The sequence below is a fragment of the Suncus etruscus genome, chromosome 3 (assembly GCF_024139225.1).
Source record: "Suncus etruscus isolate mSunEtr1 chromosome 3, mSunEtr1.pri.cur, whole genome shotgun sequence".
NCBI classification, from domain to species: domain Eukaryota; kingdom Metazoa; phylum Chordata; class Mammalia; order Eulipotyphla; family Soricidae; genus Suncus; species Suncus etruscus.
Genome location: NC_064850.1, coordinates 127,805,656 through 127,832,297, shown reverse-complemented (window position 1 = coordinate 127,832,297; position 26,642 = coordinate 127,805,656). Strand labels below are relative to the sequence as shown.

The following is a 26,642-nucleotide window of genomic DNA, read 5'->3' as shown; positions in this document are numbered from 1 at the left end:
ATCTTCTGCCTGGGAAAACTGCACAAATATTCATTACTGTGAGCCCTCATGAAAACCAGAGGCGCAGCAAAGACACTTGCGGGGTGTGGCCCGAGGCCCGAACGGGGTCAGTTTTCTTTTCTCGCAGGGGGAGCCCACGGGGTCCGCTGTGAGCGCCCCAAGCGACCTGCAAAGCGAGTCCAGGAAGGAAAAAAAAAACACTCAGCGCGGCGTCCCCGTCTCCGTGGCAACCGCGCCCGGCCAATCGCTGCGCGGGGACGCGGTCACGTGGTCTCCGCCCCGCCCAGTCGAGCGCCATGGCTGCCTCCAGGGTCCCGCGCTGTGAGCTTTGACTCCACCGTCATCCGGCGATGGCGTCGTCCGCGCAGTGGCCCTCGCCGCCTCGGGGCCCAGAACAGCTGCCGGGCTACCCCGCTTCCCGCGAAGAAAAGGAGGACGATTCGGATTCGGATTCCGAGGCCCGCGACTCAGCTTCTTGCACGTCCGACGGCAGCGAAGACAAGTAAGGGTCGCGCGGAGGGACAAGTTTCTGCAGCCCCTACGCGGCCGGGTCGGTGCTTCGAGGCGCTGCCCAGCGGGCCTGGAATCCGCAGGGGGAACCCCAACCCGGGTCCGAGGCGTCTGCCGGTGCTCGTTCGCTCTCGATTACTGAGGACTGACGCCCCAGGCCCCTGTGAGCCGACCGCGAGGACCACGTGGGCTTGCACGTTCTCAAGCATCACCTAGGATCCACCCCTTACATCTGGGGTGCTTCTGCCTCTGTTTCCTCTCGGTGGCCAATGCCTCTGAGCTGGCTTGCCCTCTGGCCCGAAAGTCATTTTACAAACACGGAGTGAGCACCCTGTCCTGCCCTTTCATCCTCAAGGAAGGTGTTCCTGCTTTCACGGTCTCTGGAAGAGAAAGGGAGAGCCAGGGAGGGGACCGACACTGCTGCTGGAAGTGGCTCAGCCAGGCTAGCTGCAGCTCGGGGGGCCACAGCTTTTCTTTCTCCTGCCCTCTGCTTTGTCTATCCTGCCTCAAGACGCCAGGGTGGAATCAAAGAGCACTAGGAAATAATTTACTCTCACAGGGCTGTGGAAATGGGAAGGAAGAGTCTGAAGGAATACTTAAGACCCCACCTCCACTTGCACCCCCATCCCTCCCTTCGTCCTTCACCCCTGCTCCCACCCCTCCTCTCTCCCTCCTCCCAACCATCCCACCCCTCCTCCTTGCCACCAACCCTCATCCCTCACCCTGTCTCAACCCCATCCTCCACCTCAGCCCCCATCGCCTTCCCTCACCACCTCTGCCCCCACTTGAGTCTCCCCTGTCCCCCCACAGTGACCTGGAACCCGAGTGGCTGAGCAGCGTGCAGAAGCGGGGAGAGCTTTTCTATCTGGAACTGGACTCAGACTCAGATGCAGATGTGGACAGCGCCCCCTCGTCCCCCACACCGGGCCGGAGCGTGCGCTTCAGCGAGGACGAGGTGATCATCATGGCCGGCGAGTGCGAGCGTGCACCCAAGGGCCCTGCCGGTCTCCGATGCTTCACCAGGGCCCTTCGAAGCCGCGGGCTGCTACCCCGCCGTGCGCCCCCTCCACCTGTGTCCATCCTCAAACCCTCGCCAGAGCAGCGGGGCGCTCTGGAGCCCCCTCGATGGAAGGAGGTGACCCTGCACGTGCACCCACGGGCCCCGGTGCGCCGGCACCGGCACCTCGAGGTGCTCCTGGGCATTGTGCACCGCAGCAGCCGGCGCAGGCCAGGGAGGCTGCAGGTCCATGGACTGCAGCCTGGGGGTCCGGCCCTCAAGAGCGGCCAGGTTCTCATCGGTGAGTGCTCTGTCAGAGTGACTGCTCATAGATGAGTGCTCATAGGTGAATGCCTGTGGTGCACCCAGAGCTGAGGGTCAGCTGGCCTGTCTCCCCAGGGGACATCCTAGTGGCTGTGAATGATGTGCAGGTGAGCACTGAGAACATCGAGCAGGTGCTGGCTTGCATCCCCGGGCCCATGCAGGTAGGTGCGTGCACAGTTTGGCCACTGCCATCACTCACCAGGGGCAGCACCCGGTTCCCCGCAGATGAGGTAGTGACCCGCTTCCCTATGCCCAGGTGAAGCTGACCTTTGAGAATGCACAGGTGGCCAAGATCACTGGCAGCCAAGAGCACCCCAAGCCAGTGCCGACGAGTCCTGGCGAGCTGGTGGCGAGCCCTGGCGAGCTGGTGCAACTACTTCAAGGAGACCAGGAGCCCTACTTGGGGCAGCTGGCGCAGGAGGGGCCACACGTGGTCATGTTCCTGTCACTTCAGCTCGACTCTGACACAACTAAGGATGAGGTATGTATCCTCGGGGGGACACACTGTAGCCCCTGAGTCGCTGGAGCTGCCAGTAGGTGGGAAAAGGCACCAGAACTTGACCTGATTTCTTTAAAATTGTGAGTTTTTTAAATCACTAGGCCTGGGGCTGGAGCGATAGCACAGCAGGGAGAGCGTTTGCCTTGCACGCTGACATTGGTTCTTTCCCTGGCACCCCATAGGATCCCCTGAGCCAGGTGTGGCCCAAAACCAAGCAAACAAAAAATAAATCACTAGGCTCAATTACAGATACACATATTTCATGTTACTAATATTTTTTAGATGAGAATAGAAACCAGAGAGATAGTACAAGGGCTAAGGCACTAGCTTTGCACATAGCTGCCCCAGGTGAATCCCCATCATCATGTATGATCCCCTGAGTACTGCCAGGCATGATTCCTGAGCAGAGAGCCAGGTATCAGTCTTGAGCACACCCAGAGGTGGCCCCAACTTCTTTTTCCCTTCAAAAGTTATCGCGCTCCTAGAACCATGCTCTTCCAAAAAGTTGGTGATGTTTATGTTACAGGTGAATTCTGTATTTTAAGTCCACCACTTAGATTCGTGTGGATCCAGATTAATTTGTGTTCTGCAAACACCTTCTGATTCCCTGTCACCCCACCTCCATCCACATGAAATCACCTTGATACTCTCCCTCAGTTACAGTTTAGCTTAGGCTCCACCAAAGTTAGTGATTCTCTTCAAAACTGAAAGGAGGGCCGGAGAGATAGCATGGAGGTAGGGCATTTGCCTTGCAATCAGAAGGACGGTGGTTCAAATTCCGGTATCCCATATGGTTCCCCAAGCCTGGCCGGAGCAATTTCTGAGCGTAGAGCCCCTGAGCGCTGCTGGGTGTGACCCAAAAACAAACAAAAATCAAGACTGAATTTCAGAGGCTCCTCGGCACCCCGGGGGAGTCTGAAGAGGGATTGAGTGGGGATGAGGTGATCAGTACTGAAACAACAGAACCCAGTGGCCGTAAGGGACAGCCATCAGGTGTTTTGTGGATCCTGCCCAGTGTTCCATGCCAGTCCTGTGTGCCCAGGACTCTGTACCAGCTTGTGGGCTTGCTCTCTGACCCTCCACCTCTTGGCTGTGTGAGGGAATCCAGCTGGCACTGGGTGGCTTGTGGTATGTGTGGAGACCCAGCATCCCTGTTGGACCCTGTCTCCACAGCAGGAAGTCCTGTACCTCTACCCCCCATCGGATACGGCTCGGAAGCTGAAGAGCGTGCGGGGGATCTTCCTCACACTCAGTGACATGCTAGAGACCGTGACAGGCACGCGGGTCACCAGGTACTGCCCAACAGGGACAGGAAAAAAAAACGGGTAGATTTGCTGGAATGTAGCCAGGTGGACGTACCTGTTTGAAAGTGAGCTGGTCTCTCAGGGTTTCCACAACCTGGCCTGGGACGGGTCTCCTGGGGGATCTGGACTGGGGTGATTCTGGATGTGGTAGAAGAGATTTTGTTGGGGGTCATCTCAGTCTGGTCCCTCCATCCCCAGCTCATCCCTCATCCTGGATGGGAAGCAGGTGCACGCAGCCTACTGGAAGGAGGCAGCCACACTGCTGGTGGTGTGCATGCCTGCCTCACAGTAAGTCACATCCCCTGATGACACATAGTCCCTGCTGGCAGGGTCCTCTCCAACAGGGTGGCACAGGGGGCCAGGCAGGGTATTGTGGGGCCACACATTCCCCTCTGTCCCACAAAGGTGGCCAGTGCAGAGTCCACAGGAGTATCATACTCTGAGTTCCCTTTGGGGCCTGTGGGGCTGGTGCAAAGTCACTGCCAGTGTCATGCCCAGGACAGGTTCGGCCTGTGGGTGTCACTCAAGTTCCTGGGAGCTCAGTGGGGGTGGGCCCTGCTGTGGTGAGCAGGACCAATCTCAGTCACCAAGACACCTCCTGGTCCTCTCCTCAGAGCCAGGGATAGGGTGGACTGGAGACAGACTTAGTAGTGGGCCCATCTGGGCCAAGTCCTCCCTCCTCCTCTGTCACCCTGGCTGGGTCTGTAGGGGCTCAGGGCTGGGCCAGATCAGTAGCCTGGACAATGGCACCAGACTCCACCCAGTCGCCTTAGTCTGTGTCCTGTGGCTGCCCCTCAGACCTGCCTTCCTCAGATCCTCGGCAGCACAGGGGCTCTGTGAGGTGGAGGTGTCCCGGGTTAGGGGGTATAGTGAGGGGTGGGTCCCCTGCTTGTCCCTACAGAGTCCCCCTGGCTCAGCTGCGGAGCCTGACAGAGGCGGCCGTGCGGACCCTGTGCTTCATGTTCGGCTCCCTGGAGAGGTGAGTGACCCCCAGCATGGTGTTCCCCCATGCCCTGCGATGATCACGCTCAACTGCCTCTTCTCCCTGCAGTGCTTTCAGCCAGGCTGAGCCCGCCGCCACCCTGGACCACTTCTTTGCCTTGTTCTTCCAAAGGGCGCTGCAGCCCACCACCCAGCACTGCGGGGCGCAGGTTCTGGACACGCTCCCTGGGGCCCGCTGGTTGCCTGTCCATCAGGACCTCAAAGTGAGCCTCATGGCCTGGTACCTCCTTTCCTTCCTCTCTCTCCTTGGCATCTCAATTGGGGCATTTGGTTGGTGTATGGACCAGGAGACCCAAAGCAACAAGCTAACCTCATCCTTCTTTTTCTTTTTTTTTAAACTTTATTTGATTTGGGGGTGGGGTGGAGCCACACCTGGTGGGGCTCAGGGCTGACTCCTGGCTCTGACTCCAGGATCACTCCTGGCAGGCTTCTCCCTTCACATGAGCCCAGCTCTGGCCTATTTACCTGATCTCAGACTGGGCTGTACCCCGGACCCTGCTCCCTTACCCTGAGCTGGTCTGACTCCCTCTGGCCTTCCCTGCTGAGGCTGCAGTCCCTGCGGGCCTCTTTGCCCACTTGTCCTGCTGGGTTAGTCACCACACCTGGGTTGCGTTAGAGAGGCTGCACCCCCTTCAGCTCCACACAAGATGATCCTGAGGCTGCCCTGAGCAAAAGCCCCATCTGGTGCACTTTCTCACCTGTCACCACACATACTGGGTTCCCAGGGCTCCTGAGCAGAGCCAGGCCTGTTCTATGGAGGGCTTGTGTGGTCCTGCAGAGACAGTGAAGGCACAGTATGGCCCTGTGAGCATGCCAGGAGTGAGCTCTAAGCACAGAGCTCAAAATCAAACCTGAGCATGGGGTGGGGGGAGGGGCGTGCTTAAAAAGACAAAATAAAGCAAAAAGCAGGAGTTAGTGACTAGATCTCCCATGGGAAATACCTGGCTGAGCTGTACCCAGTGAGCTCTGGTTGGGCAGGGCCCCACTCAAAGGATCTGGAGCTGAGTCTGTGGTGAATGGAAATGGTTATTTTTAACTCAGAGGGAAACTTCCCCAGTGCCTGGTGCCCTCTGAGCCCTCTCTGCCATACCCCTCCCAAGGGTCTCAATATTGCCTGATGTGCTTTCTTGCCACTCTTCTCAGTCACACAGGGTTACAGAGAGAACAGAAGCATTCTTTTTCTCAAGGAATATAAAGATGCTGTTGCCATTCCCAGGAGTCTGTAGGGGGCTCATTAAACAGTCCAAGATCAGGAGCTGTAAGGGAGCAGTTGGATTTTGTTTGTTTGTTTTCGTTTTTTGTCCTTTCACTAAGAAATGAAGCCACACAGAGGAGGACTTTGGGCGTGGGCTGGGTGCTAGGAAGTGTGGGTCTCAGTGCCGTCTGCCTGTGAAAAGCCTCATCGTGCAACAGGTCCCCCATCTCTGAGGGTGCCTGCAGAAACAGGAAGAGCAGGCACGTGCCAGGCGTCCCTTGGCATTGGCCTTCAGTGTCCACATCTGCACCCCACATCACTCTGCAGATGGTTTCTGTTTCCAACTTCTGAAGGCTTTGAGGACAAACATACATGAAAACATTTGGCGATTTCCATAGAAACAAGAGGAACCGGACAGACTGTGGGTGTTTTCCAAGAGTCCAGTGCAGAAACATGTACAATGTGCAGAAACAAAATAGATCAGTTTCCTTAAGATGGAAAGTTCAGTTTCTCACTTAAAACTAGGCAGCTATTTTTTGTTTTGTTTTGTTGGTTGGTTTGGGGGCCTCACCTAGCGACATTCACTCTTGGCTCTACACACAGGGATCATTCCTGGCAAGCATCCATGTGGGATGCTGGGATTGCACCTGCTTCAGCTATGTGCAAGACAAATGCCCTCCTGCTTTGCTATCATTCCAGGGCAATGATTTTATCTTCATTGGAGGTTTTACTTTGAGAATGGAGTGAAGTCAGCTTTGCAGTGACTGACATTTAATTTCTTAAAACTTGTATGTTAAAAAATTTAGTTTCTGAAATGCCTGCAAAGTTCTGAACAAGCAGTTCTGTTCTGAGACTTTAAGTAACACAAATACAGAGGTTCCTTCGCTAGGCTTGCCCTTCAAGCCCACATCCTCCTCGAAGGCGTCTCTTCCTGGCTTGTCTCCAGGTCTCTGCTCGTTCTACTCTGGAAAAGCCCATGTTCTCACTCAAACTGGCACTTCTCCCCTTTCCTCACACCTTTTGAAATAAGTTTCAATAAATCCTATCTTGTAGGACCAGAGAGTGATAGCACAGTAGGTAGGGCATTTGCCTTGCAATCTGTTGACCTGAGTTTGATCTCCAGCAATCCGTTGGTTCCCCGAGCCTGCCAGGAGTGATTTCTGAGTGCAGAGTCAGGAGTAACCCCTAGCACCTCTGAATATAGCCCAAAAACAAAACTAAAAAATAAAATTATCTTACTTCACACATACACTTGGTCCAGCCTTAATGTGATTACTTAGTAATGTGCCATTGCTAGCAAGTTGTGACTATTGTGACTGTTGTTCTTTCACAGGTAGAATTAGATTTGGCATTAAGTGACCTGGAGGCTGCAGATTTTGAAGAACTGGTAAGAATAGGAATGATCTGTATTGGATTCTTTTTTTTTGTTTGTTTATTTGTTTTTTAGGCCATACCTGGTGGTCACCTGAGTAGGTGACTCCTGGCTCTGCATTCAGAAATAACTCCTAGCAGGCTCAGGAGACTATATGGGATCCTGGGATCAAACCCAGATCTGCCTGTGCAAGATAAACTCCCTACCTGCTATGCTATCGCTTCATCCCCCGAATTCTTATTTTGCAAATGATTCATTTTTCTAAATATTTTCCAAGTGGATATATAATGATCTTGAAACATGCAGCTTTAGGGCTCTATTTCACCAACAATCTTGAGATTTTAAGTTGAAAATATTTGTTGCATAATTGGCATTTGATACTATAGATATATAGTATATATAGTAAAGACTACATATACTTGACATAATGGCAGTTAGCATAATATGCTTAATACATGGCCTCATGTAGAACTGAACTCAGAGGCAGGATACATGTGTACCATTAAGTAAATAAACTGTCAGGATTGGGAGTAGCAATAGGGAGGGTGCCCCAGATGGTACCCCAAGCACTGCCAACAGTAATCCCTGAGTGCAGAGCCAGGAATAATCCCTAATTACTGCCGAGTATGACCCAAAAACTAAAACGAAAATAGGTTTGTCTAACACTTTGGAAAAGAAATCATGCCATCTATCCTTAAGTGTCTCCAGTCAACATTTTAAGATTCAAAAGTAGGGACCTGAGTGATAGATAGTATTTGCCTTGTATGCCGCCAGCCAGTTTGATCCCCTGCATCCATATTCCTGAGCCCACCAGGAGTGATCCCTTAGCACACAGCCAGTAGTCATCTGATCATCACCATTTTGGGGGAAAAAGTTGTAAGTAGGCTTATTCTCAGTCATAAAGATGCATAAAGCATTACCTTTTACTCTAATTCTGTACACACATAGCTGGTCCCAAGAATATTCATTTTCTTGAGGAAAGTATTATATAAAGTTAGGTACCAAAGGCGGTGTCCATGTGACAGTGTCCGTGACCATGCCCATGTCTACGTCTACATCTGTGTCTGTGTCCTGTTGTCCTGTTCGTGTTCTGTTCATGTTGAGTCTGTGTCCTGTCCGTGTCCTGTTCATGTCTGTGTCTGTGGACACAGTAGCCACACACACTCTCTGGCTCTCCCCACAGTCCGAGGATCACTACGACATGAGGCGTCTTTACACCATCGTGGGGACATCTCTGTTTTACAAGGTGAGCTGGAGTGCAGATGTTTCAATGTTGTTACTTCTATCTTAGACACATATGAACACATATGGGTACTCACATCTGACAGTGCTCAGGGGTCACTCCTTGCTCTGAGCTCAGGAATCCCTCCTGGCAGTGCTCAGGGGCCCCTATGTGGGGGAAGGGATTGAACCTGGGTCAGTTGCATGCAAGGCCTGCGCCCTCCCTGCCATGCTATGGCTCGGGTATAGACGCATTGCTCTCCTCCTACCCTTTACACACCCTGACTGGAGTGAGGTTGTTTAGCTGCTAACAGGGCCCAGCACTCAGCCGGCCTCGCAGAACTCCTACCTTAGCCCCGGTGGACTGGGTTCTGCTTGCACCCAGGGCCACCTTTTCTGCAGCCACCTGCCCCGGGACGACCTGCTGGCGATCACAGGCTACTGCCAGCATGTAGGCCTGTTGGCCCTGGGCACCAAGCGGCGTGTGGGGCAGCTGGTGGTCTGGAGAGAGGTGTTTCCCCTGCGCCCCACTGACACTGGCTCTGACCCCGACACCCTTCAACCACCTGACAATGCTCGGTGCTTCCTGCTCATCGTTGGCCTGGTGAGTCCCTCAGCATCTGGGTATTATTCTTATTTCCTTTTTTTTTTTTCCTCATTTGTGGACTAAATACATAGATAGTCAAGAAGAGCTGAGCAGATCCTGTGTGTTGAGTAGAGTATGCAGAGAGTGGGTGTCTGCCCTGCAGTCAAAGCACCCTCACTGTGCTCCTTGGTATTGTGTTGCTCCCAGCTCTGCCTGCTGTGGCCAGGGTGGTCCCCAAGCACAAAACGAGATGCCCACTCTGGAAGAAGACCCACCCCACCCCATCCCCATTCCTCCTCTTTTAGGGAATGTTCATGAAACCAGGGCCAAGCTTTTAGTAGATGTTGAAGATCTTCTGTTTCCGCTGTTGGAAACTGGCACAGTGAGGAGTCAGACCTGTAAAGATTATGGGGCATCACCATGTCCAGGACACCCCTGCTGTGGGTTCAACATGCCCTTGGCAGCTCATTCTTCTGGGTGCCCAGGCCTGTGGGGTAATCACCCTAGTGGCTGGTTAGAGCCTCAGGAGCTATGTGGGCCACAGCTGCCCTAGAGTGTGGATGCGTAGTTTTCCTGCAGTGTCCCCAGCCAGCCCCCACTCTCTTCTCTCCTTGCAGGGCCACTGCCTGCTGTTGCGTGCTCCTGGAGGGCTGGCGGCTGTGCGTCCCAGGCCATAGGGCAAACCCTGGCCCCGATTGTGTCTACGTGGACCAGGGCCCGCACCACACTGGCAGCAGCTGCAGCCATTGGAGGCCGCTATGGACCAGCAACTGGCAGCTGCGCCCCACCCTGCCCTGTCCTGCGCAGATGGGCTCCTGGCTGGGCCCCACGACACCTTCACCCTCATCCCCTCGCCAATCCTCAGGAAGCTTCCTGGGACCTCCAGGACCTTGTCACCCACACCCCGAAGGGTGCATTTTGCGGACTTTCCAACAAAGGCACGGAGGCCCCAGCCCATCCAGGGGCATCGGGGGGCCCTGACAGTGGTGGAGGTGTTGAAGGGTCAGGTCTGAGCCCCCAGCCCCCACGCCCAGAGGCCACAAGGAGGCTCGAGAGAGCACAGAGGAAAGTGGGGCCCTGCTCCAGGTGCGCCCTGAACTTCCCTTTTCGGAGGATCATGCCCAGCAGAGGGATCCGCGCAGCAGCCTAATGGGGTTCTGGGCTGACCCTGCTGGTGACTGACAGGACGGGGCTACTTTTCTTCTCAGGACCTGAGGAAGAGCCCCTTTCTCTTGGGGAACTTGAGAAGGACCTTTCAGAAAAGGAGCCAAGAAGTGGATGACCCAGTGGAAGTAAGACTTCTTTTCTCTCAGGCTGTATCATCCTAAGAGCTTGTCCCAGAGCTGTGGGAGATTTGCCCTCATTGTGTCTGTCACCTTTGCTCCCTGGGCCTGCTGCTCGTCCCTTCCCTATCTGTTTTGCATTTTAACTAGAGTTTGGGGGCTGGCCACACCAGGCAATGCTCAGGGCTGATTCCTGGCTCTGCGTCCAGACATCACGGGATGATGTGGGATGCCGGGAATCAAAACCCTGATTGGTTGCATGCAGGACAAATGCCCTCCCCAGTGCACAATGGCTGCGAGCCTCCCTCCCTCAGTTTTCCTCCTTGTTAGGCTGACTTCGGGCCCCAGAATACTCTTCTTCCACTACCTTGCCTTGGAGACGATGCAGGGGGTCCTCGTCACCCCCACCCACGAGCAGGTGTCCCAGCTCGGCGGCACAGTTGCACCCCCAGCTCCTGCAGAACTTCCACCGCTGCTGCCTGTCCATCCGGGCCGTCTTCCAGCAGGCGCTGGCCAACGAGGGTGAGTGACCAGGTTCCTCTCCCACGTTTGCCCCGGAGTTCCTTGAGGGCCAGCAGAGGTCATGCTGCCTCCAGGTCTTCTCCTTTGATTTCTGTGCCACATCCAGAAATGCAGGGGCTTCTGGCCCTGTGCTCAGGAACCATTCCTGGCCCTGTGTTTAGGGGTCACTCCTGACCCTGTACTTGGGGACCACTCCTAGCCCTGTGCTCAGGGTCACTCCTGGCCAGGGATTGAGAGACCATATGGATCAAATTCAGGTTGGCAACAAGCAAGACAAGTGTCCCCCTACACATGCCCCCCTCAGACCAATTCTTCGTCCCAGTCTCACCTGCCAGGTCCCCTCCTAGTGTGTCCCTTCTAAGGCCAGTTTTTCAGGACATGCCAGGTCTGACCCAACCCATCCCTGGGCACAGAGCTAGGAATGAGACATGAACACAGAGAAGTGAACCCCAGCCACAGAGCCAGGACAGCCCCAAGCACAGCCAGGACAGCCCCTGAGCACAGTTAGAAATGAGTCCCAAGCACATTCAGGAGTGAGCCCTGAGCCAGAGCCAGGAGTGAGTACTGAGTCTGGACAGCCCTAGCACAGTCAGTACTGAGCACTGAGCACCGCAAAGCCAGGAGTGCCACAAGCAGGCGACCTCTGCACACAGATGCTTCTCAGGGAGATTGGGGTGCAGGAAGCTGGGAGGTGCACCAGCTCATGCCAACACACCCGGGACTCCACAGGAGAGGAGAGTATCAGCCGCAGCCCCCCAGGATCCCTGGCTGCACCCCAGTGAAGGAGCATGGCCTGCTGTTTCGAGTGCTCCCCAGATGATGGCCACACACCAATGAAAGATCCCCCAGTGCTCACGTACTGGGTGGTGGGTGTGAGTGGGAAGGGCTGGGGCATGGCTGGATGTGGGCACCTTCCCAAGAGCCTTCCCGCCTCACTTCTTGCCCTTGTTTTCTCCTGACTCATTCCCCCGCACTGGCCCTGGGCTCAAACCCACTGCTCCCCTTTGCTCCTCACACCCAGTCCTGTGTCCTGCTACAGAGCTATTATGGCTTCTGTCTTCAGACCCTGCCCGGCTTGTCACTGCTGAGTGTCACCTGGGCTTAGAGTCTACCTTAAGGTTCACTGTGGCCTGGTCACCTTCGAAGGGCATGGTTACCTGCCAAATGCCCCACAGTGTAGCCAGGGAAGTGTCCCTGAGCACCTGAGGGGAGAGGGTGTCCTGGGCATCCCAGCTGCGGCTTCGGGTTTTGCAGAGCTGACCCACAAAGACATCCTTCCTTTCAGTTTTGGGTGGATGCTTCTCCTTTGCCTGATAAACTGGCCTAGCCCAGCATGTGCCCACACAGCAGTGTCACAGTCAACTGGGCGTCTCAGGGACCAGCACCCAGTGCTCCTGGCTGTTTGATCCTGACTGTACTGCAGAGGGAAGGTGGCAGCTGCTCATCGCAAAGCTGCATAAGGCAAATAGGCAGTGGCCACAGGGTGGATAAAATCTGCTTTTTTCAGTATCCGAAGCAGCACTTCCCAGATTCTAGGCTCAGGAGTGGGATTTTGGAAATTCCTTGAGTGTGAGAAATAAAACAAGATCCCAGGGAAGTCTGGAGCCCACCTGTGCCTATCCCCGTCCCCAACCTCTTGCTCTGCAGCCCAAAACTCTTGTTCCTTTCAACAGAAGACTCTTCCTGCAGCCAAAGCCCCGAGAGCTGTACGTCTGCTTCCACGACTCGGTCACGGAGCTCGCCATGGAGATGGCTTTCAAGCTCTTCTTCGCACTCACCCTGTAGGCATACCACATCGGACTTAGCACCCTCTGCGCCATGGGCAGCTTGTTTCCAGCCACTCACTAGCTTACCCGGCCTGGCTTTTCTCGAGACTCAGTCACTTTGAGAGAAGAAGGGACTGGAGTGCTGGCGGCTGGCAGCCAGCCTCTGAGTCATGCAGCCCCCAGCATGGTGTCACCTCTGTGTCATGGGCTGCTGTGTAAGGGACATGTGGATTCGTTCCTTTCATGGCTGTCCAATGTCCCAATCCGGGACCCTCCCTCCTTGATGGGCACAGGAATATGTGTCTCTCCTGACTAGGCTGTGTGTCTTTCCAATTGCCCGTGACTTTTCATTTCTCTCCGTGATGAAATATAGGCGGGCACACACATTCACATGATTTGTGCCCTGCAGCCAAGTTCTGTGTAAATATTTTTGCTTCTTTTGAGGGATGTTGGGCCACACTCAGCAGTGCTGAGGACTTACACCTGGCTCTGTGCTCAGCGATCACTCCTGGCAGGGCTTGAGGACCATCTGGGTGCTGGGGATCAAACCCAGGTCTTCTACAGGCAAAGCAAACACACTACTTTTTCTGGCCCCTCTGTAACTATTTTGAAAGCCTTGTCCTGGTGGGGCCTTTCCAGCTTCCCCACACGCTTGCTGATTACATACTGTGCCTCCACAGTCCCTGAGCACCCTGGGAGTGAGCTCAAACACTAGGCTGTGAGCGGCCACCAGCCAGGTCCTATTAAAAACATTGAGTCTTCTTACCAAAGGAAGCCAACCTCCAAGTTCTCTTTCACAGGGATTTAATGAGACTAACCTTGTCTCAGAAGGGGAGCTGACCCCTGCAGAGTCACTCCTACTCTGGGCAGCTCTGGTGTGGTACAGATGGCTGAGTCAGGGCTCACTGCATACAGATTTTCACAGCTCTGAGGGGAGACTACCCTGCTGCAGCAGAGCATATTCCTGACCTCTGATGGCCACTGAGGACAGATTCAGGGGCCTGTTCAGGCACCATGTTGCCTCGATGCAAAGGGCTCCTTAGCTTTTTTGGTTTTGGACCACACCCATTGATGCTTAGGGGTTACTCCTGGTTATGCACTCAGAAATCGCTCCTGGCTTGGGGGGACCATATCGGATGCCAGGGGATCAAACCGCGGCCGTCCTAGGCTAGCGCTTGTAAGGCAGACGCCTAACCTCTAGCACCACCGATCCAGCCCCTCCTTGGCTTTTTATAGGTACCATACACATCCCTGATTCCAGACATGGTCACAGTTCTTTGAATTGGTCTGTATGAGCTAAGGATAGAATATCAACACCGTGGTGGGCACCGAGACTCTGTAGATATGCTGTCAGCCCACCTTAATAAGGGCCTCCCTGCCTTCTTTTTCCTTTTGGTCTGACTTTTGGTTTTGGGTCCACAAGTGGCAGTGCTCAGGAGTTACTCTTGGGTTTGTGCTCAGGAATCACCCCTGGCAGAATTAGGGCACCATATGGGATGACAGGGATCAAACCCAGGTCAGCCGCATTCAAGGCCAATGCCCTCCCCTCTGTGTGCTGTCACTCTGGCCCTGCTGCCTTCTTTTTTGCTAGGACTCACAAGGAGCTGTCAAACCCTCATAAATCTAGTTGGGCCTCAGCTCCCACAGCAGGCCGCTTCCAGCTTACACCTGAGCTCAACATGGATCTTGCAGAGCCTAAACTTTCCCAGCTGGATAGTTCGTTGCAACTCCTGTGACCTGGTCCTTAGTTCACTTGACCCAAATCGCTGCCCAGATCTCAGGGCCTGCATTTGCCTACATTTTCTCACTCATGCTTTGCAAAGCAGGTGGCTATGGTTGCCCAGCCCAGCCTGAGCCAAAGCCCCAGCAAGATAGAACCCCAAAAATTAATAATAAGGCTCATCTACTCTGTGTAACTCGCTTTTTAAGTGTTGTCTTACAGATTGATTTTCACCATGTTTTACACTTCATTTCAGTGTACCAAGTGATAAAAATGAATACCGAGTACGTGGGGGCACACACACACACACACACACACACACACACACACACACACACGAGCTGCTCTGTGGTTTTCAACCACTATAATGGGTCCATTTGGGATATAGACCTTGGCCCCCTCCCTCCCTTGACAAAGACCAAACTGGATCCCCAAAGAGAAGAAGCATCTGAGCCACATTTCTAGAACCTGAGGCTACTGCACCAGGATCTGGGCACTGAAATGGGATCCCAATATGGAGTCACAGCCAGACCTCCCATCTAGCTCCTCTAACCCACAGGTATAATCAGACGGACTGCTAAGTCTACTGTCACAGGTAGTCAGGGTTGTCAGGTCGACTGCCTCAAGGTGGGGGCAGGATGGTGCAGGCAACACGCTCCACAGGCCATGTGCTCACTCACTGCCCAACTCCAGCTGGACATAATGTTCCCAGAATCCTTCGGGGGCCCCTTCCAGGATTAGAACCGGGGCCCCAGAGCCCATCCCTGTGGCCCTGTCCCTGACCCCACTCCACCCCATGCATTAAGAGCCTGCCAAGATGGCACCGCTCAGAGCCATCACGAGATGAGCCCATGGTGCACGTGGCATCCCACGTGAAGCACGTGGTGTCACGCGGAGACCGTTGGCGGTGCAGCCGCTGGCAGCCACCCCACACACGGTGCCTTCCCAGCAGCCCCTGCGGCATTTCCCAGCAGCCCCCGCAGCAGGTGTCTCCCGGCATCCCCCTCGCGCGCCGCGTCGTCTCTGAGGCAGTTTCTAGGCACAGCAAGAGGGGCCATGCAGCGCGAGCCCCCGAGGCGGATGGGCGGGCGGGCCGAGACGCGCCTGTTGGACGTGTCGTCCTTCGCCAAGGACCTGCTAGCCGGCGGCGTGGCGGCCGCTGTGTCTAAGACGGCCGTGGCGCCCATCGAGCGTGTGAAGCTGCTGCTCCAGGTGCAGGCGTCGTCCAAGCAGATCCTGCCCGAGCAGCAGTACAAGGGCATGGTGGACTGCCTGGTGCGCATCCCGCGCGAGCAGGGTGCGTGTGCGCGTGCGTGTGCAAGAGCTGGGCCTTCTGCAGGGGCTGGGGCTGAATGAACCCAGGCCTCTGCTGGCTTGCGTTGGGTGGTTTATTCTGTTTTCACACGGTGGGGTTCCTTTGGACAGGGATTTTGCCATGGACCAATCCAGTGTCTCCTACATGCTTAGATTGGCCCTTGGGCTGCTCCCCAAATAGCTATTTGACCTATTCATTTGAGCTGGACAGTGGGGTTTGTTTTTTGGTTTTGGTTTTCTGGTTGGGTAGGTTGGTTGGTTGGTTGATTTTAAATTTGGTGGGATGCACCAGCATGCTCAGGATCCACTCCTGGAGGGCTGGGGGTTACCTTATGAGGCATCGGGGATTGAACCTAAATTAGCCTCATGCAAGGCGGGACCAGAACAGTAGTACAGCAGATAGGGATTCCTTACTTTCAGAGGATTTCCCACTCTGCTATAGCTTCAGCCCCCTTTGTGAATAGTTTGATAATAAAATGTAGCTGCCAGAGTAAACACATGCCTTGTTTGAAGCTGATATCCCCCACCCCAGGGCTGTCCAGGACCCAGGATCCCATCACCATCTCCAACCTCTGGCCTGATGGGCCAGAAATCACTGGGAGAGGGGCCGAAGAGATAGCATGAAGGTAGCGCATTTGCCTTGCATGCGGAAGGACGGTGGTTCGAATCTTGGCATCCCATATGGTCCCTCGAACCTGGCAGGAGCGATTTCTGAGTGTAGAGCCAGGAGTAACCCCTTAGTGCTGCCGGGCGTGACAAACAAAAACAAAAACAAAAAAAATTAATCACTAGAAGACCAGCCACTACCACCCTTGAAAATTAATAATGATAAAACAGAAATTTAAATGTATAATGTTTCTTTTGTAGGTTTCTTCAGTTACTGGCGTGGCAATTTGGCAAATGTTATTCGATATTTTCCTACACAAGCTTTAAACTTTGCCTTTAAGGACAAATACAAACAAATTTTTATGTCTGGAGTTAATAAAGAAAAACAGGTATGTGTATTTCTGTATCTGTAAAGTATTGTGTGGAATGGTTGCGTCGTACTGTCTTGTGATGCTTTGTTAGAAACATACTCTGCTATGTCCCAGTCCATTCCTGGACACTTTCACATCAGCACCGAATACATGAGCAATCTTTGCACTTTTAAAATTGATTTCTATTAAAGTAATGGAGAAACTTAAAAAGTATTACTGCCCCTATCAAAACAGGCACAAACCTCCATAAATCCTTGACATTTTAGTCAAAACTAACATTATGTTGGGGGCAGAGCAATGGGATAATAGGGAAGGCACTTGCCTTCTACAGAGCAGCCCCAGATCTGATCCTTGGCACCCCCAAATAATCCTAGAGCCCTGCCAGAAGAAATCCCTGAACACAGAACCAGGTAAAAGCCCTGAGCACTACTTATGTGTGGCCCCAAAACACAAAACACTGTTTACACTGTTCATCAAAAAATGAACAACTCTAAACTGATGGTGGTTTTATACTTTTATAGGACATTATTAGAAAATCTTAATATTTCAGTAACTCACCTAAATCGGAACTTTTTTGTGTTACTTTTTGGGTTTTAGGGTCTAAACAGGGGCTTTTTCATTTTTTTTCCACTTGCAATCTCTTTTTCCCCAAGAAATGTGTATGCAGTAGGTATAAGCTAGGTACGCAAATCAACTATATTGTAGAACAGATTCTCTACAGCCCTCACACATCCTGTAGGGCCCACAGTCTTAGAAACTAAAATTAAAAATACCTTCCAGGAAGGTTCAGATAGTACAAGTGCCAGACCAAGCTAAGGAGAGTTTGGGTCACCAGAGACATGCTTCCCCAGCCCTCTCTCTCCCTGCGGAAATAGTTGGTGTGGACTGACTCACTGGTCTCCAACCAAAAAGCATTTCAGCAGGCGTCGTCTTAGTAACCTCAACCTCCAATTCATGATATTTCAGTTCTGGCGGTGGTTTCTGGCCAACCTGGCTTCCGGTGGCGCTGCTGGAGCAACCTCCTTGTGTGTGGTTTATCCTCTGGATTTTGCCCGGACCCGACTAGGTGCCGACATCGGAAAAGGTACTACAGGGTTCTTAGAAATGATGTCACTTCTCTCTCTGTGAATAAAGGGTGTATGGTATGTTAAACAGTTGATCTGTAATATGTTTGGGCTATAGATCAAGGAGTCCTTTGTCTCTCCCTTTAGAATAGCAAAGGGGTGGGATGTGGTCAGTGGTAGGACACATACCTGAGAGCTTCAGGCTTCCCCCCAAAGCGCCAACTAAGATCTGCTGCCCAGCCAGCATGTCAGCTGTGGGGAGCCATCCCCAGGGACAGCAATGAGAGCAGGAAATGGGACTTATCAGAATGACTGGGGTGCTGCCTCCTGACAGGAAGATCCTCCTCCAGGAAAACCGGATCTTACTCCCACTTGATACTTTCGACTGTGAGATTGCTCCTGGCTACTCCCCTGGAATCCGGCTCCCTACCCTGAACACTGAGCATCTAGAGTGGGCCAGCTAAGGCTTGTTTCTAAGATCATTTCCTGACACTGCTCCTCTGTGCATGTCCCCCTCCCCCCACCTACATTCTCTGGTATCTAATGCTTTACCTTGGTGACTGCAAACTTGTTGCAGGATTGTGTAAGCCCTTCAATATCACATCTAAGACAACAGAGGTTTATTAAACAAGTCTGATCACCTGAGAATGTGGGCCATGAATTCTGAGTGGTTAGCATTTATGCCGTGTAAAAAGAAGGGATTTCTGTTGTTCTTGGCTGCAGAACCAGGGGCAAGTGTAAATGGTGCAGTGGTGGAAGCAAAGAAGAGCATAAACGTCATGTCACTTCTGTAACTAGGAATCTAGATTTCCTCATAACTGCTAAGAGAGTGATACTGAACCAGGTTTACCTTAAAGATTATTCTATAAAGTATTTTTGTAAGGGGCTGGAAAGAATCTGGAGGTGAGGTCTTTGCCTTATACATGGCCCACTCCAGGTTAATTCCTGGTACCGTGTGTGGCCTCCTTGAACACATCCAGAAGTGATCCCTGAACACAGAACCAGACATCTGCCCCTGTGCACATCTGGATGTGACTTGAAAGAATATTTTTTGCAAGATCATCAAGGAATTTTAGGTCAGGAGAAAATAAGAATAACACCAACAGGATAGGGAAGAAATTCTACCTCATATAAAATTTTAATGATCCTTCAAGGCATTCTTCACTTTATCATGTCACCCCCCCACCCCCAGAGTTATGTCTCTTACAAGATGCTCCTCATTGAAACTCACTGAAGATTCAGTTTCTGGTTGGTGTGTTTTAGAAATCAAGTATTTATCATTCTGTGCATTGTTTTATAGACACGCTGCTGTCTCCAGCTACAGTAGAGAGTAGACTACAATCCCTGTGCCTGTGCAGTGTAAACCTAATCCTTTTAAATACAGGAAGCCCAGGCCTTGCCCAACCATTCTGTAGCAGTGACAGTATTCACACACTCTAAAGGGACCTAAGCACTTTTTTTATCTTCATCTCTTACTTTCTCTTTTTGCTGTTCAGTGAAGCAAGCTGTGGAGATTCTCATTCCAAAGCATTTCTCAGTCCCAGAAAATAACTTCTAGTGATTTCACTAAGTGTGTGAGCCAGTCAAATTACTTGTATTCTGTTGACAATCTTTTCAAATGCTATTTGAGAACTTAATTCTTGTAAATTAATTAGAAGATTTTTAGCTTGTACCCTCTTAGTTAGAAATATTCCTAATATTTCTACATGGCAGTTTTCAGATTTAACTCTGTAAACTGTTCATCATTGAGCTAATGTGCTAACTTGCTCATCAGTTTTCAATGCTTTATTTTAGGACCTGAGGAACGACAATTCAGGGGTCTTGGTGACTGCATCATGAAAATCGCAAAATCTGATGGCATCGGAGGCCTGTACCGAGGGTTCGGGGTCTCAGTTCAGGGCATTGTCGTGTATCGAGCCTCTTACTTTGGAGCTTATGACACAATCAAGGTAATTTGGGACTTGAGTGGATAGTAAGTCAAAGGGTTCTGTTTCTTTGATTCTGAACAGCAGTGTACCCAGTTGCTGTGTTTTCTCTTCATCTTAGAAAGCAGAATAAATGATGGAAGGAGAGAGCGAGTAGTTCCATTAGGAACTTCTAAACGAGCCTGGGCTGTTTGCATTTAGACATGCTATTGCAAACAGAAGACATTCTTATCATATTCACATTATAATCTCCACATAAAAAAATCATGCTTTTCTCATTTTGTATATGACAAGGCATGATGACTTCACGAGATGAAAGCAAAGCTGCAGTAGCTCCCCAGGTCTTGCTTTTTGTATTTTCACCTCAGATTTGTCAGCATTTCTCACACCAGAAAGGTTGGAGGGTCCACTCCCTGACCAGATTCTAGCCTGTCACCACATGGTCACCCTAGCTATGTAGTGGGAGTGATCCCTGTGCACTGCCATGTAACCAGAAAGCCAAAAGGAAAGAATGAGAAGAGGATGTAGGGGGCACTGGCCACTCCTGGATCAGTATCAGAGGGTCAAACCAGGGCCAGCCAGGGCCAGCCATGTGCAAGGAGGTGTCTTAAGCCCCAACCACAAAAAATAACAAACAAACAAAAAACTTTAGTTTATAAAACAACTTCTCGGGACCAGAGAGATAGCATGGAGGTAAAGTGTTTGCCTTGCATGCAGAAGGACAGTGGTTCAAATCTCGGCATCCCATATGGTCCCTCGAGCCTGCCAGGAACAATTTCTGAGTGTAGAGCCAGGAGTAACCCCTGAGTGCCACCAGGTGTGACCCAAAAAAAAAAAAAAAAACCACTGGAGCAGGATTTTCAGCCGGCACGGGCTGGCTCCTGGCAGACCACCGTATGTGCCAGAGGCCTCTTGGCCCGGCCTAGGGTAGGGGGGCCCAGACCTGGGTCACCCGACCCCCATCTCCCCCTTTCCTCCGGATCTCCAGGTGGGTTTCTGGGAGGACCTGATGGGGCACCCTGGGTTTTCCCCACTCCCAGGCCAGCTGCGGAGATTGGCCTAGGGTGGGTCTTGAGCTCTGGTCCTTTGGGCCTGGGAGGGCCTTCCTCCCTTCCTGGAGCAGGATTTTCAGCCGGCACGGGCTGGCTCCTGGCAGACCTCCGTATGTGCCAGAGACCTCTTGGCCCGGCTTAGGGTAGGGGGGCCCGGACCTGGGTCACCCGACCCCCCTCTCCCCCTTTCCTCCGGATCTCCAGGTGGGTTTCTGGGAGGACCTGATGGGGCACCCTGGGTTTTCCCCACTCCCAGGCCAGCTCCAGAGATTGGCTTAGGGGGTGAAGTTTGATCTGGGGGGTGGCAGATAGCTACTCAGTTATACTCAGGCTGTCACTGGCAATTTCATACTAGTCTACATGATGCAAATCGCGCCCCCGCGCGAACATATACTCCTCCCAACCATCAGTACCCCAGATTTACCCTTCTTAACTTCAATAATACACAGTTCTAATCTCAGACCAAAGACATACAGTGGATCTAACAATCCCAGAACTATTTAGAAGGACATAAATTGAACACATATATCTTTTGAATATTTTATGTATATTTTCTTTAACAGCTGTAACTCTCTATATATTCTTCTACCATGATGTTTCTATCCACTTTTCATCTTGTCTTTTCTTTGTAAGCTGTTCAGTAAGGATTGGTGGTGGAACTGTCCCTCAGTTTAATGCCTATGATTGAACTATGTCATGGAAATTGCTGGTCTTGTTCCTATTGCCTCCAAATGGGCCGATAATGCTTCATGGCATTGATCTTTGTTTGCATAGACACATTAAAATTGGAAAACACTATACCTACAGATAAGTTCTTATCTGGTAAATCTCAGTACAATGTACCTTACACCCTGAACATTGATATAATGACCTGGCACAGGCCTCAGAAGAATGGGCATCCTCCATTCACGCCAGAACCAGGCAAGCTATCTACGAAACATCCAAGGTCTTTTATAGCAACAGCTGGAAGCAGTCCTCTACCAGGAAAGACACTACAAAGGGTCTTTCATCGACCTCCTAAAAAGAGACTTCCATTTACACTGAGAAGACTTGACAACAACAATGACCGGCTCTACAGGACATGGTTCTCTCTAGTGCCCCTTAAGTGTGAGGTGAAATGAGAGGATGCTCTGCACCATCCTGACTGCAATATGGGATATGCAGACTCCAGGATCTTTAATACAGAAGCATGATACCAACAACAGAGACTATGTGAGGAATATAGGTGTATTGCCACTACAGACTATGACTTGGATTGGACAAACTAATTTGCCTGGAGACTAGAGTCAGTCCTGTGCCAGGAAACTTCAGGGGTAGGGTTTCCTTGTATTTAGACCATAATTTTTCTTTCCATGTCCCTTATATTTTGGTGGGCCTATGCAAACAAATGCCACTCTAACACCATTTTTTACTATTTTCCCTTGACTCCAATCCTTAAGAAAAACAACCCACTAAAACTTTTGAGGTTAACTTAAACTAGTAAGCATGTGCATGGAACTAGATAAATGTACTTTGCCCACAATGTTTAAGGAGTTACATAAATCTAATCTCTTTGGATTATATTGTGTGCTGCTAAGAAATAGTATGTAATACAACTGGGGATTTGAGGGACAAATTAATTGTATTGTACATGGGTTCAGTTTTGTTTTTCTTAATGTTCTTTGGCTGAAAGTTCAAGGCTGAGATATCATCGATGGAACTACCGAGAATTCTGTTTATGGGTGATTGTGCTTCCACTGTAACTTTACCCTGTCCTCTTTCTTTGCATCTTTGTTGTCATAATTAAAATAAAGAACAAAAAAAATAAATAAATTTAAAATACTCAAAAAAAAAACCAACCAAACAAACAAACAAAAAAAACACTTCTCCTAGTGACAGCAATATTGTACTGGTAGCCACCATTTTAACATTTAGTTCTAGTAACCCCACTAAAAACTTTATACCCTACTCCTCGTCTTGGTAGTTTTTCATAGCCTGTGGGAAAGAGGACCTTGGAATGGTTGTGGGATTCATTGGCAACTCTGGAGCATGCTCCTGTGGTGGCTCCATGGGGTCCTCGGAGGAAGCTGTGAAACTGACCTCCTTGTTATTCACTAATAAGACTAAACTTATTGGAGAGAGGGGCTGGGGTTCATACTCTGTCTCCTGGTGCCCTGGGTTCCCTCCCTGATGTGGACCTGTGCAGTCCCATGAATACTCATTATTGCCAAGTACTGCCCCCTAAAACCCCACAGAAAGGTGAGGGGAGTGTCATAGCCTGCATCTCCACCTGTGACTACCCTCACTGACACTTTTCATGTTGGTCTGGGCCCACTGCTCCAGGTCTGTCTGGCCTGTTTGATACTAAGCTCATGAAGCCACTGCATTACTCCTCCCATGCCTCCACTGCATCTGCTCCACAGTGACAGCCCAGACATCTCTACTGATTATACCAGCAGGCACACTCCCCTTTTTATCCCAGCTCTGATGAGGGGCATATACTCCATGCTATTGTCACAGCACAAGGTGCCTGTGGTGAGTCTGTGACATTCTCTTGCTGACAGTGTGCTGACCTACACCCCCCACCCCACGCCACAGTGAAACACTTTAAGTGGGTTGAACCTCTCCCAGGTATTTACTGAACTAGTCTGATATTCAGGATATTCTGTAAACTTTGATGGTTACTTGAGACATCCTTTTTTTTTCTAGGGCTTACTACCCAAACCAAAGAAAACCCCGTTTCTGGTCTCCTTTTTTATTGCTCAAGTCGTGACCACGTGCTCCGGGATACTCTCTTACCCCTTTGACACTGTGAGAAGACGCATGATGATGCAGGTATTTTATCTGAGGGGCTGGCTTGGTCTTGTTTGTTTTCTGTTTCCAGGTCACACTTGGCGATGCTGAGGACTTCCTCCTGGTTCTACACTCAGGGATCATATGTAGTGTCGGGCATCATACCAGTGTTGGGCACATATACAGCAAATCTCTACCCACTGTACTATTGCTCTGGCCCCTTTATCTGATTACTTGCATGCTTAAATGAGATATTCCATAGCCCTCACACTCAGCTGAGATTTGGTCAAATTTTAGAGAATGGGAGGCACACACTCTTCTTGGTGGTATTCCTTCTTGGGGTTATTCCTGTCATTCATGTCTGCATAGACTCACTGATTGCACAGGGCAGGATCTGCTTCCACACAGCAGCTCTCATTGAATTCTGTGTAGGGATAGGTACTTTCTAAGTAATCTGTTCTCTTTGTCTAATCGCTTTTGAGCTAGTCTTGTTTCAGCATAGTGAGAGAGTAGATCACAGGTGTGATGCCACCTTTCAGAATAGTTCCCCAACCCCTACAAGGTGTAATCCCTGCGTGCAGAGCCCGCCCTGAGTTTCAGTAAGCTCTGAACATTGCTGGGTGTGGCACAAAGGCACAACAGAGCCATAGCATTCAGTATGTCTGTCCTTGAGGCTTATACTCCATCCCTCTGAGCAATAAGATGCTGAGCCCAGGAATGTTTGTATCTGGCAGAGTGGGGAGGCAGAGCGGCAGTACAGAGGCACCCTGGACTGCTTCGTGAAGATCCATCAACAGGAGGGCCTCGGCGCCTTTTTCCGGGGGGCCTTCTCCAATGTCCTTCGTGGGACAGGAGGGGCTTTGGTACTAGTGCTATATGATAAAATAAAAGAATTCCTGAATATTGATATTGGGGGTGGTCCATCAGGAGAATAAGTTGAAAAATGATTACATTTAACTTGTACAAAACAGGAAAAATTACAGCTCCATTCGCATCCATTTTGATGTGGTATATTAGTACTGTCAGTATTTTCATTTTGATGTAGTCTGTTCTGTTATCGGTTTCATAATGTGCTAATTCTGACATAGAGCAGTTTATCTTTCAAGGATTTAAATGCTAAAAAACAAAAAATCTGAACTTTCTAGAGGTAGTTTAATAAGACATTTTGCTTATAAGTGATGTATTCTGTTCATTTAATATGTTTGCAATAAAAATTAAAATGTATAATATTAAACTTCAAAAATAAACGTTCTACAATAATTTCTTCCTATATTTTAACAGAAAGTTAAATGACACATTCAATCAAGGTGTACTATATATACATATATACATTCACTGAAAAACTAACCTAAAGCAGACTATGTTCTTTTCTGTACATTTGGAACTATCTCAGGAATGGGTCATGGCAGCACTTAGTACAATAGCCAGTATATGGAAACTAACCACAACAACAGATACTACCAAGAACAGATGGCAGGATAAAGAAGTTGTGAATACATTTAGCAGCTGTAAGAAAAGGAGAAAGTGTGCAGTTCACTGCAACCTGGATGGAACTGGGTGAAGTCCTGTAAGCAAGTGAGTTGGCACACAGGGTTTGAGAACATAAAGCCCCAAGTTCTCTCCCATTGCTGCACAGCATCGAGCACTATTAAGGATATAGTCATGAAGACCCCATGCCCACACCTCTGGACTCTAGCTCTGAGCTGGGAAGTGCCTGGTGGACTGGAATATAAACCAGAACACTGGGCAGTCTGGAAGAAGTGGATGCCTTCTTAAAGTCGTCAGTCTCCCAGGACTCAGACTGAAAGGAATAGGGACTCGTTGCTAATGAAGTACTGGTGTGGAAAGCCACCCCAGACAAAAAGCTTAGGGCCAAATAATTTCACTGGTGACTTTTATAAAACTTTCAAGGGCAATAGGACACTTGTCCTTCACAAACTCTTCTGAAGGGCCAAAAAGCAGCACCCTGACTTGGTTTTGGAGGTCAGCCAGTGGTGTTCACACAGGATGAAGCCAGAACTGCCAGCTGTGATAAACCACATTTAGGTGTGTGAGCCACAGTGGTACATTGCCAGCCAGCATCATTGTTAATTAAAAATAATCCTGGCACTACACAGAAAAGAAATAGAAGAGGAAAGAATAACAAAGCGAATCACAGAATTAAGGAAGGGAACTTTAAAAAATTTAAATGAGGTTCTTTTTCTTCAAAGTATATTATTTCTCTCCTGTTTCCTCCTCTGGCTCAGTGCTCAGGGGTCACTAAGCGTATCCTCTGAGGTGCCATGGATGGAACTGGGTCATCCCTTGACAAGGCCACCATGTTCCTCTGTCTCGAGTCTCTGGGCACAAGGTCTCCACTCTTGGTTTTACTTGTTTTGATTTTGATATTTTGGGCTGTGCCCAGTTACTCCTGGCAGGCTCAGGGACCATATGGGATGCAGGAAATCAAACTCGGGTCAGCTGCATGCAAGGCAAACACCCGGCTCCTTCCTTCCTTCCTTCCTTCCTTCCTTCCTTCCTTCCTTCCTTCCTTCCTTCCTTCCTTCCTTCCTTCCTTCCTTCCTTCCTTCCTTCCTCCCTCCCTCCCTTCCTCCCTCCCTCCCTTCCTCTCTCCCCTCTCTCTCTGTCTCTCCTCTGTCTCTCCTCTCTCTCCCCTCTCTCTCCCTACCCCCCCCCCGCCCTCCCTCCCCCTCCCCCCAACCTCTCCCGGTCCTGCACACTTTAATACACACACACACACACACACACACACACGCATACACACATGCACGCTCACCACAGGTGTCAGGGTTCTGGGGTGCAGAGGGGCCCAGGGTTCTGGGGAGGGTGGGGCCGGATTCTGGGCAAGGGGCCAGGGCCCCCATGCAGGGTGTGCTTGCCAGCTGACCCTGACCGTGCCCCACCATGGCCATGAACTTCATCCTGCTCCTGGCCGCAGCCACGGTGGGCACGCTGGCCACAGTGTTGGCGGCAGCTCTGGCCGCACTCTCTGCCCTCGTTCTGCGCTCCCGGAGTCCCCGCACGAGCGAGAAGTTGGGTCGCAGGGCCCAGTTCAGGGCGTCAGCGAAGGGGTACCGCCAGGGAGGAGGCAAGAAACAGGAGCCCACCATGGTGAGGCGACCCAAAGAGCCAGGGAGCCCCACTAAGCCGGGGACCCCAGTGAACAGGCGCCTCAAGGGGTCTGGGACCCCCACTGAGCCGGGGACCACCGTGGAGAGACGCCTCAAGGGGCCTGGG

At 51.1% G+C, this 26,642-nt stretch overlaps 2 protein-coding genes across 2 annotated transcripts; both read left to right on the top strand.

Moving 5' to 3' along the window:
- Positions 1-292: 292 nt before the first annotated feature.
- On the top strand, positions 293-12,713 carry INTU (inturned planar cell polarity protein). The gene is given in 20 exon segments (XM_049770879.1): positions 293-502; positions 1,321-1,808; positions 1,907-1,992; positions 2,088-2,312; positions 3,504-3,622; positions 3,833-3,922; positions 4,536-4,613; positions 4,686-4,839; positions 7,165-7,218; positions 8,387-8,449; positions 8,810-9,028; positions 9,237-9,376; positions 9,628-9,724; positions 9,727-10,020; positions 10,544-10,735; positions 10,737-10,819; positions 11,545-11,614; positions 11,616-11,685; positions 12,000-12,003; positions 12,492-12,713. Coding segments are annotated over 20 exon segments (2,787 nt in total). The 5' UTR covers positions 293-350; the 3' UTR covers positions 12,601-12,713.
- A 2,644-nt stretch (positions 12,714-15,357) lies between these two features.
- SLC25A31 (solute carrier family 25 member 31) lies at positions 15,358-24,368 on the top strand. The gene is made up of 6 exons (XM_049770130.1): positions 15,358-15,598; positions 16,483-16,610; positions 17,559-17,676; positions 19,451-19,605; positions 23,322-23,447; positions 24,140-24,368. Exons 1-6 carry the CDS (start codon positions 15,358-15,360, stop codon positions 24,338-24,340), a joined length of 969 nt encoding a protein of 322 aa, XP_049626087.1. The 3' UTR covers positions 24,341-24,368.
- The last annotated feature ends 2,274 nt before the right edge of the window (positions 24,369-26,642 follow it).

What these genes read in the sequence shown, in the direction of transcription:
- SLC25A31 (XM_049770130.1), top strand. Translation starts at nt 15,358, where the DNA reads ATGCAGCGCGAGCCCCCGAGGCGGATGGGCGGGCGGGCCGAGACGCGC. An exon ending in GAGTTAATAAAGAAAAACAG is followed by an intron (nt 16,611 to 17,558) that starts GTATGTGTATTT and finishes ATGATATTTCAG; the next exon opens with TTCTGGCGGTGGTTTCTGGC. An exon ending in AGGTGCCGACATCGGAAAAG is followed by an intron (nt 17,677 to 19,450) that starts GTACTACAGGGT and finishes GCTTTATTTTAG; the next exon opens with GACCTGAGGAACGACAATTC.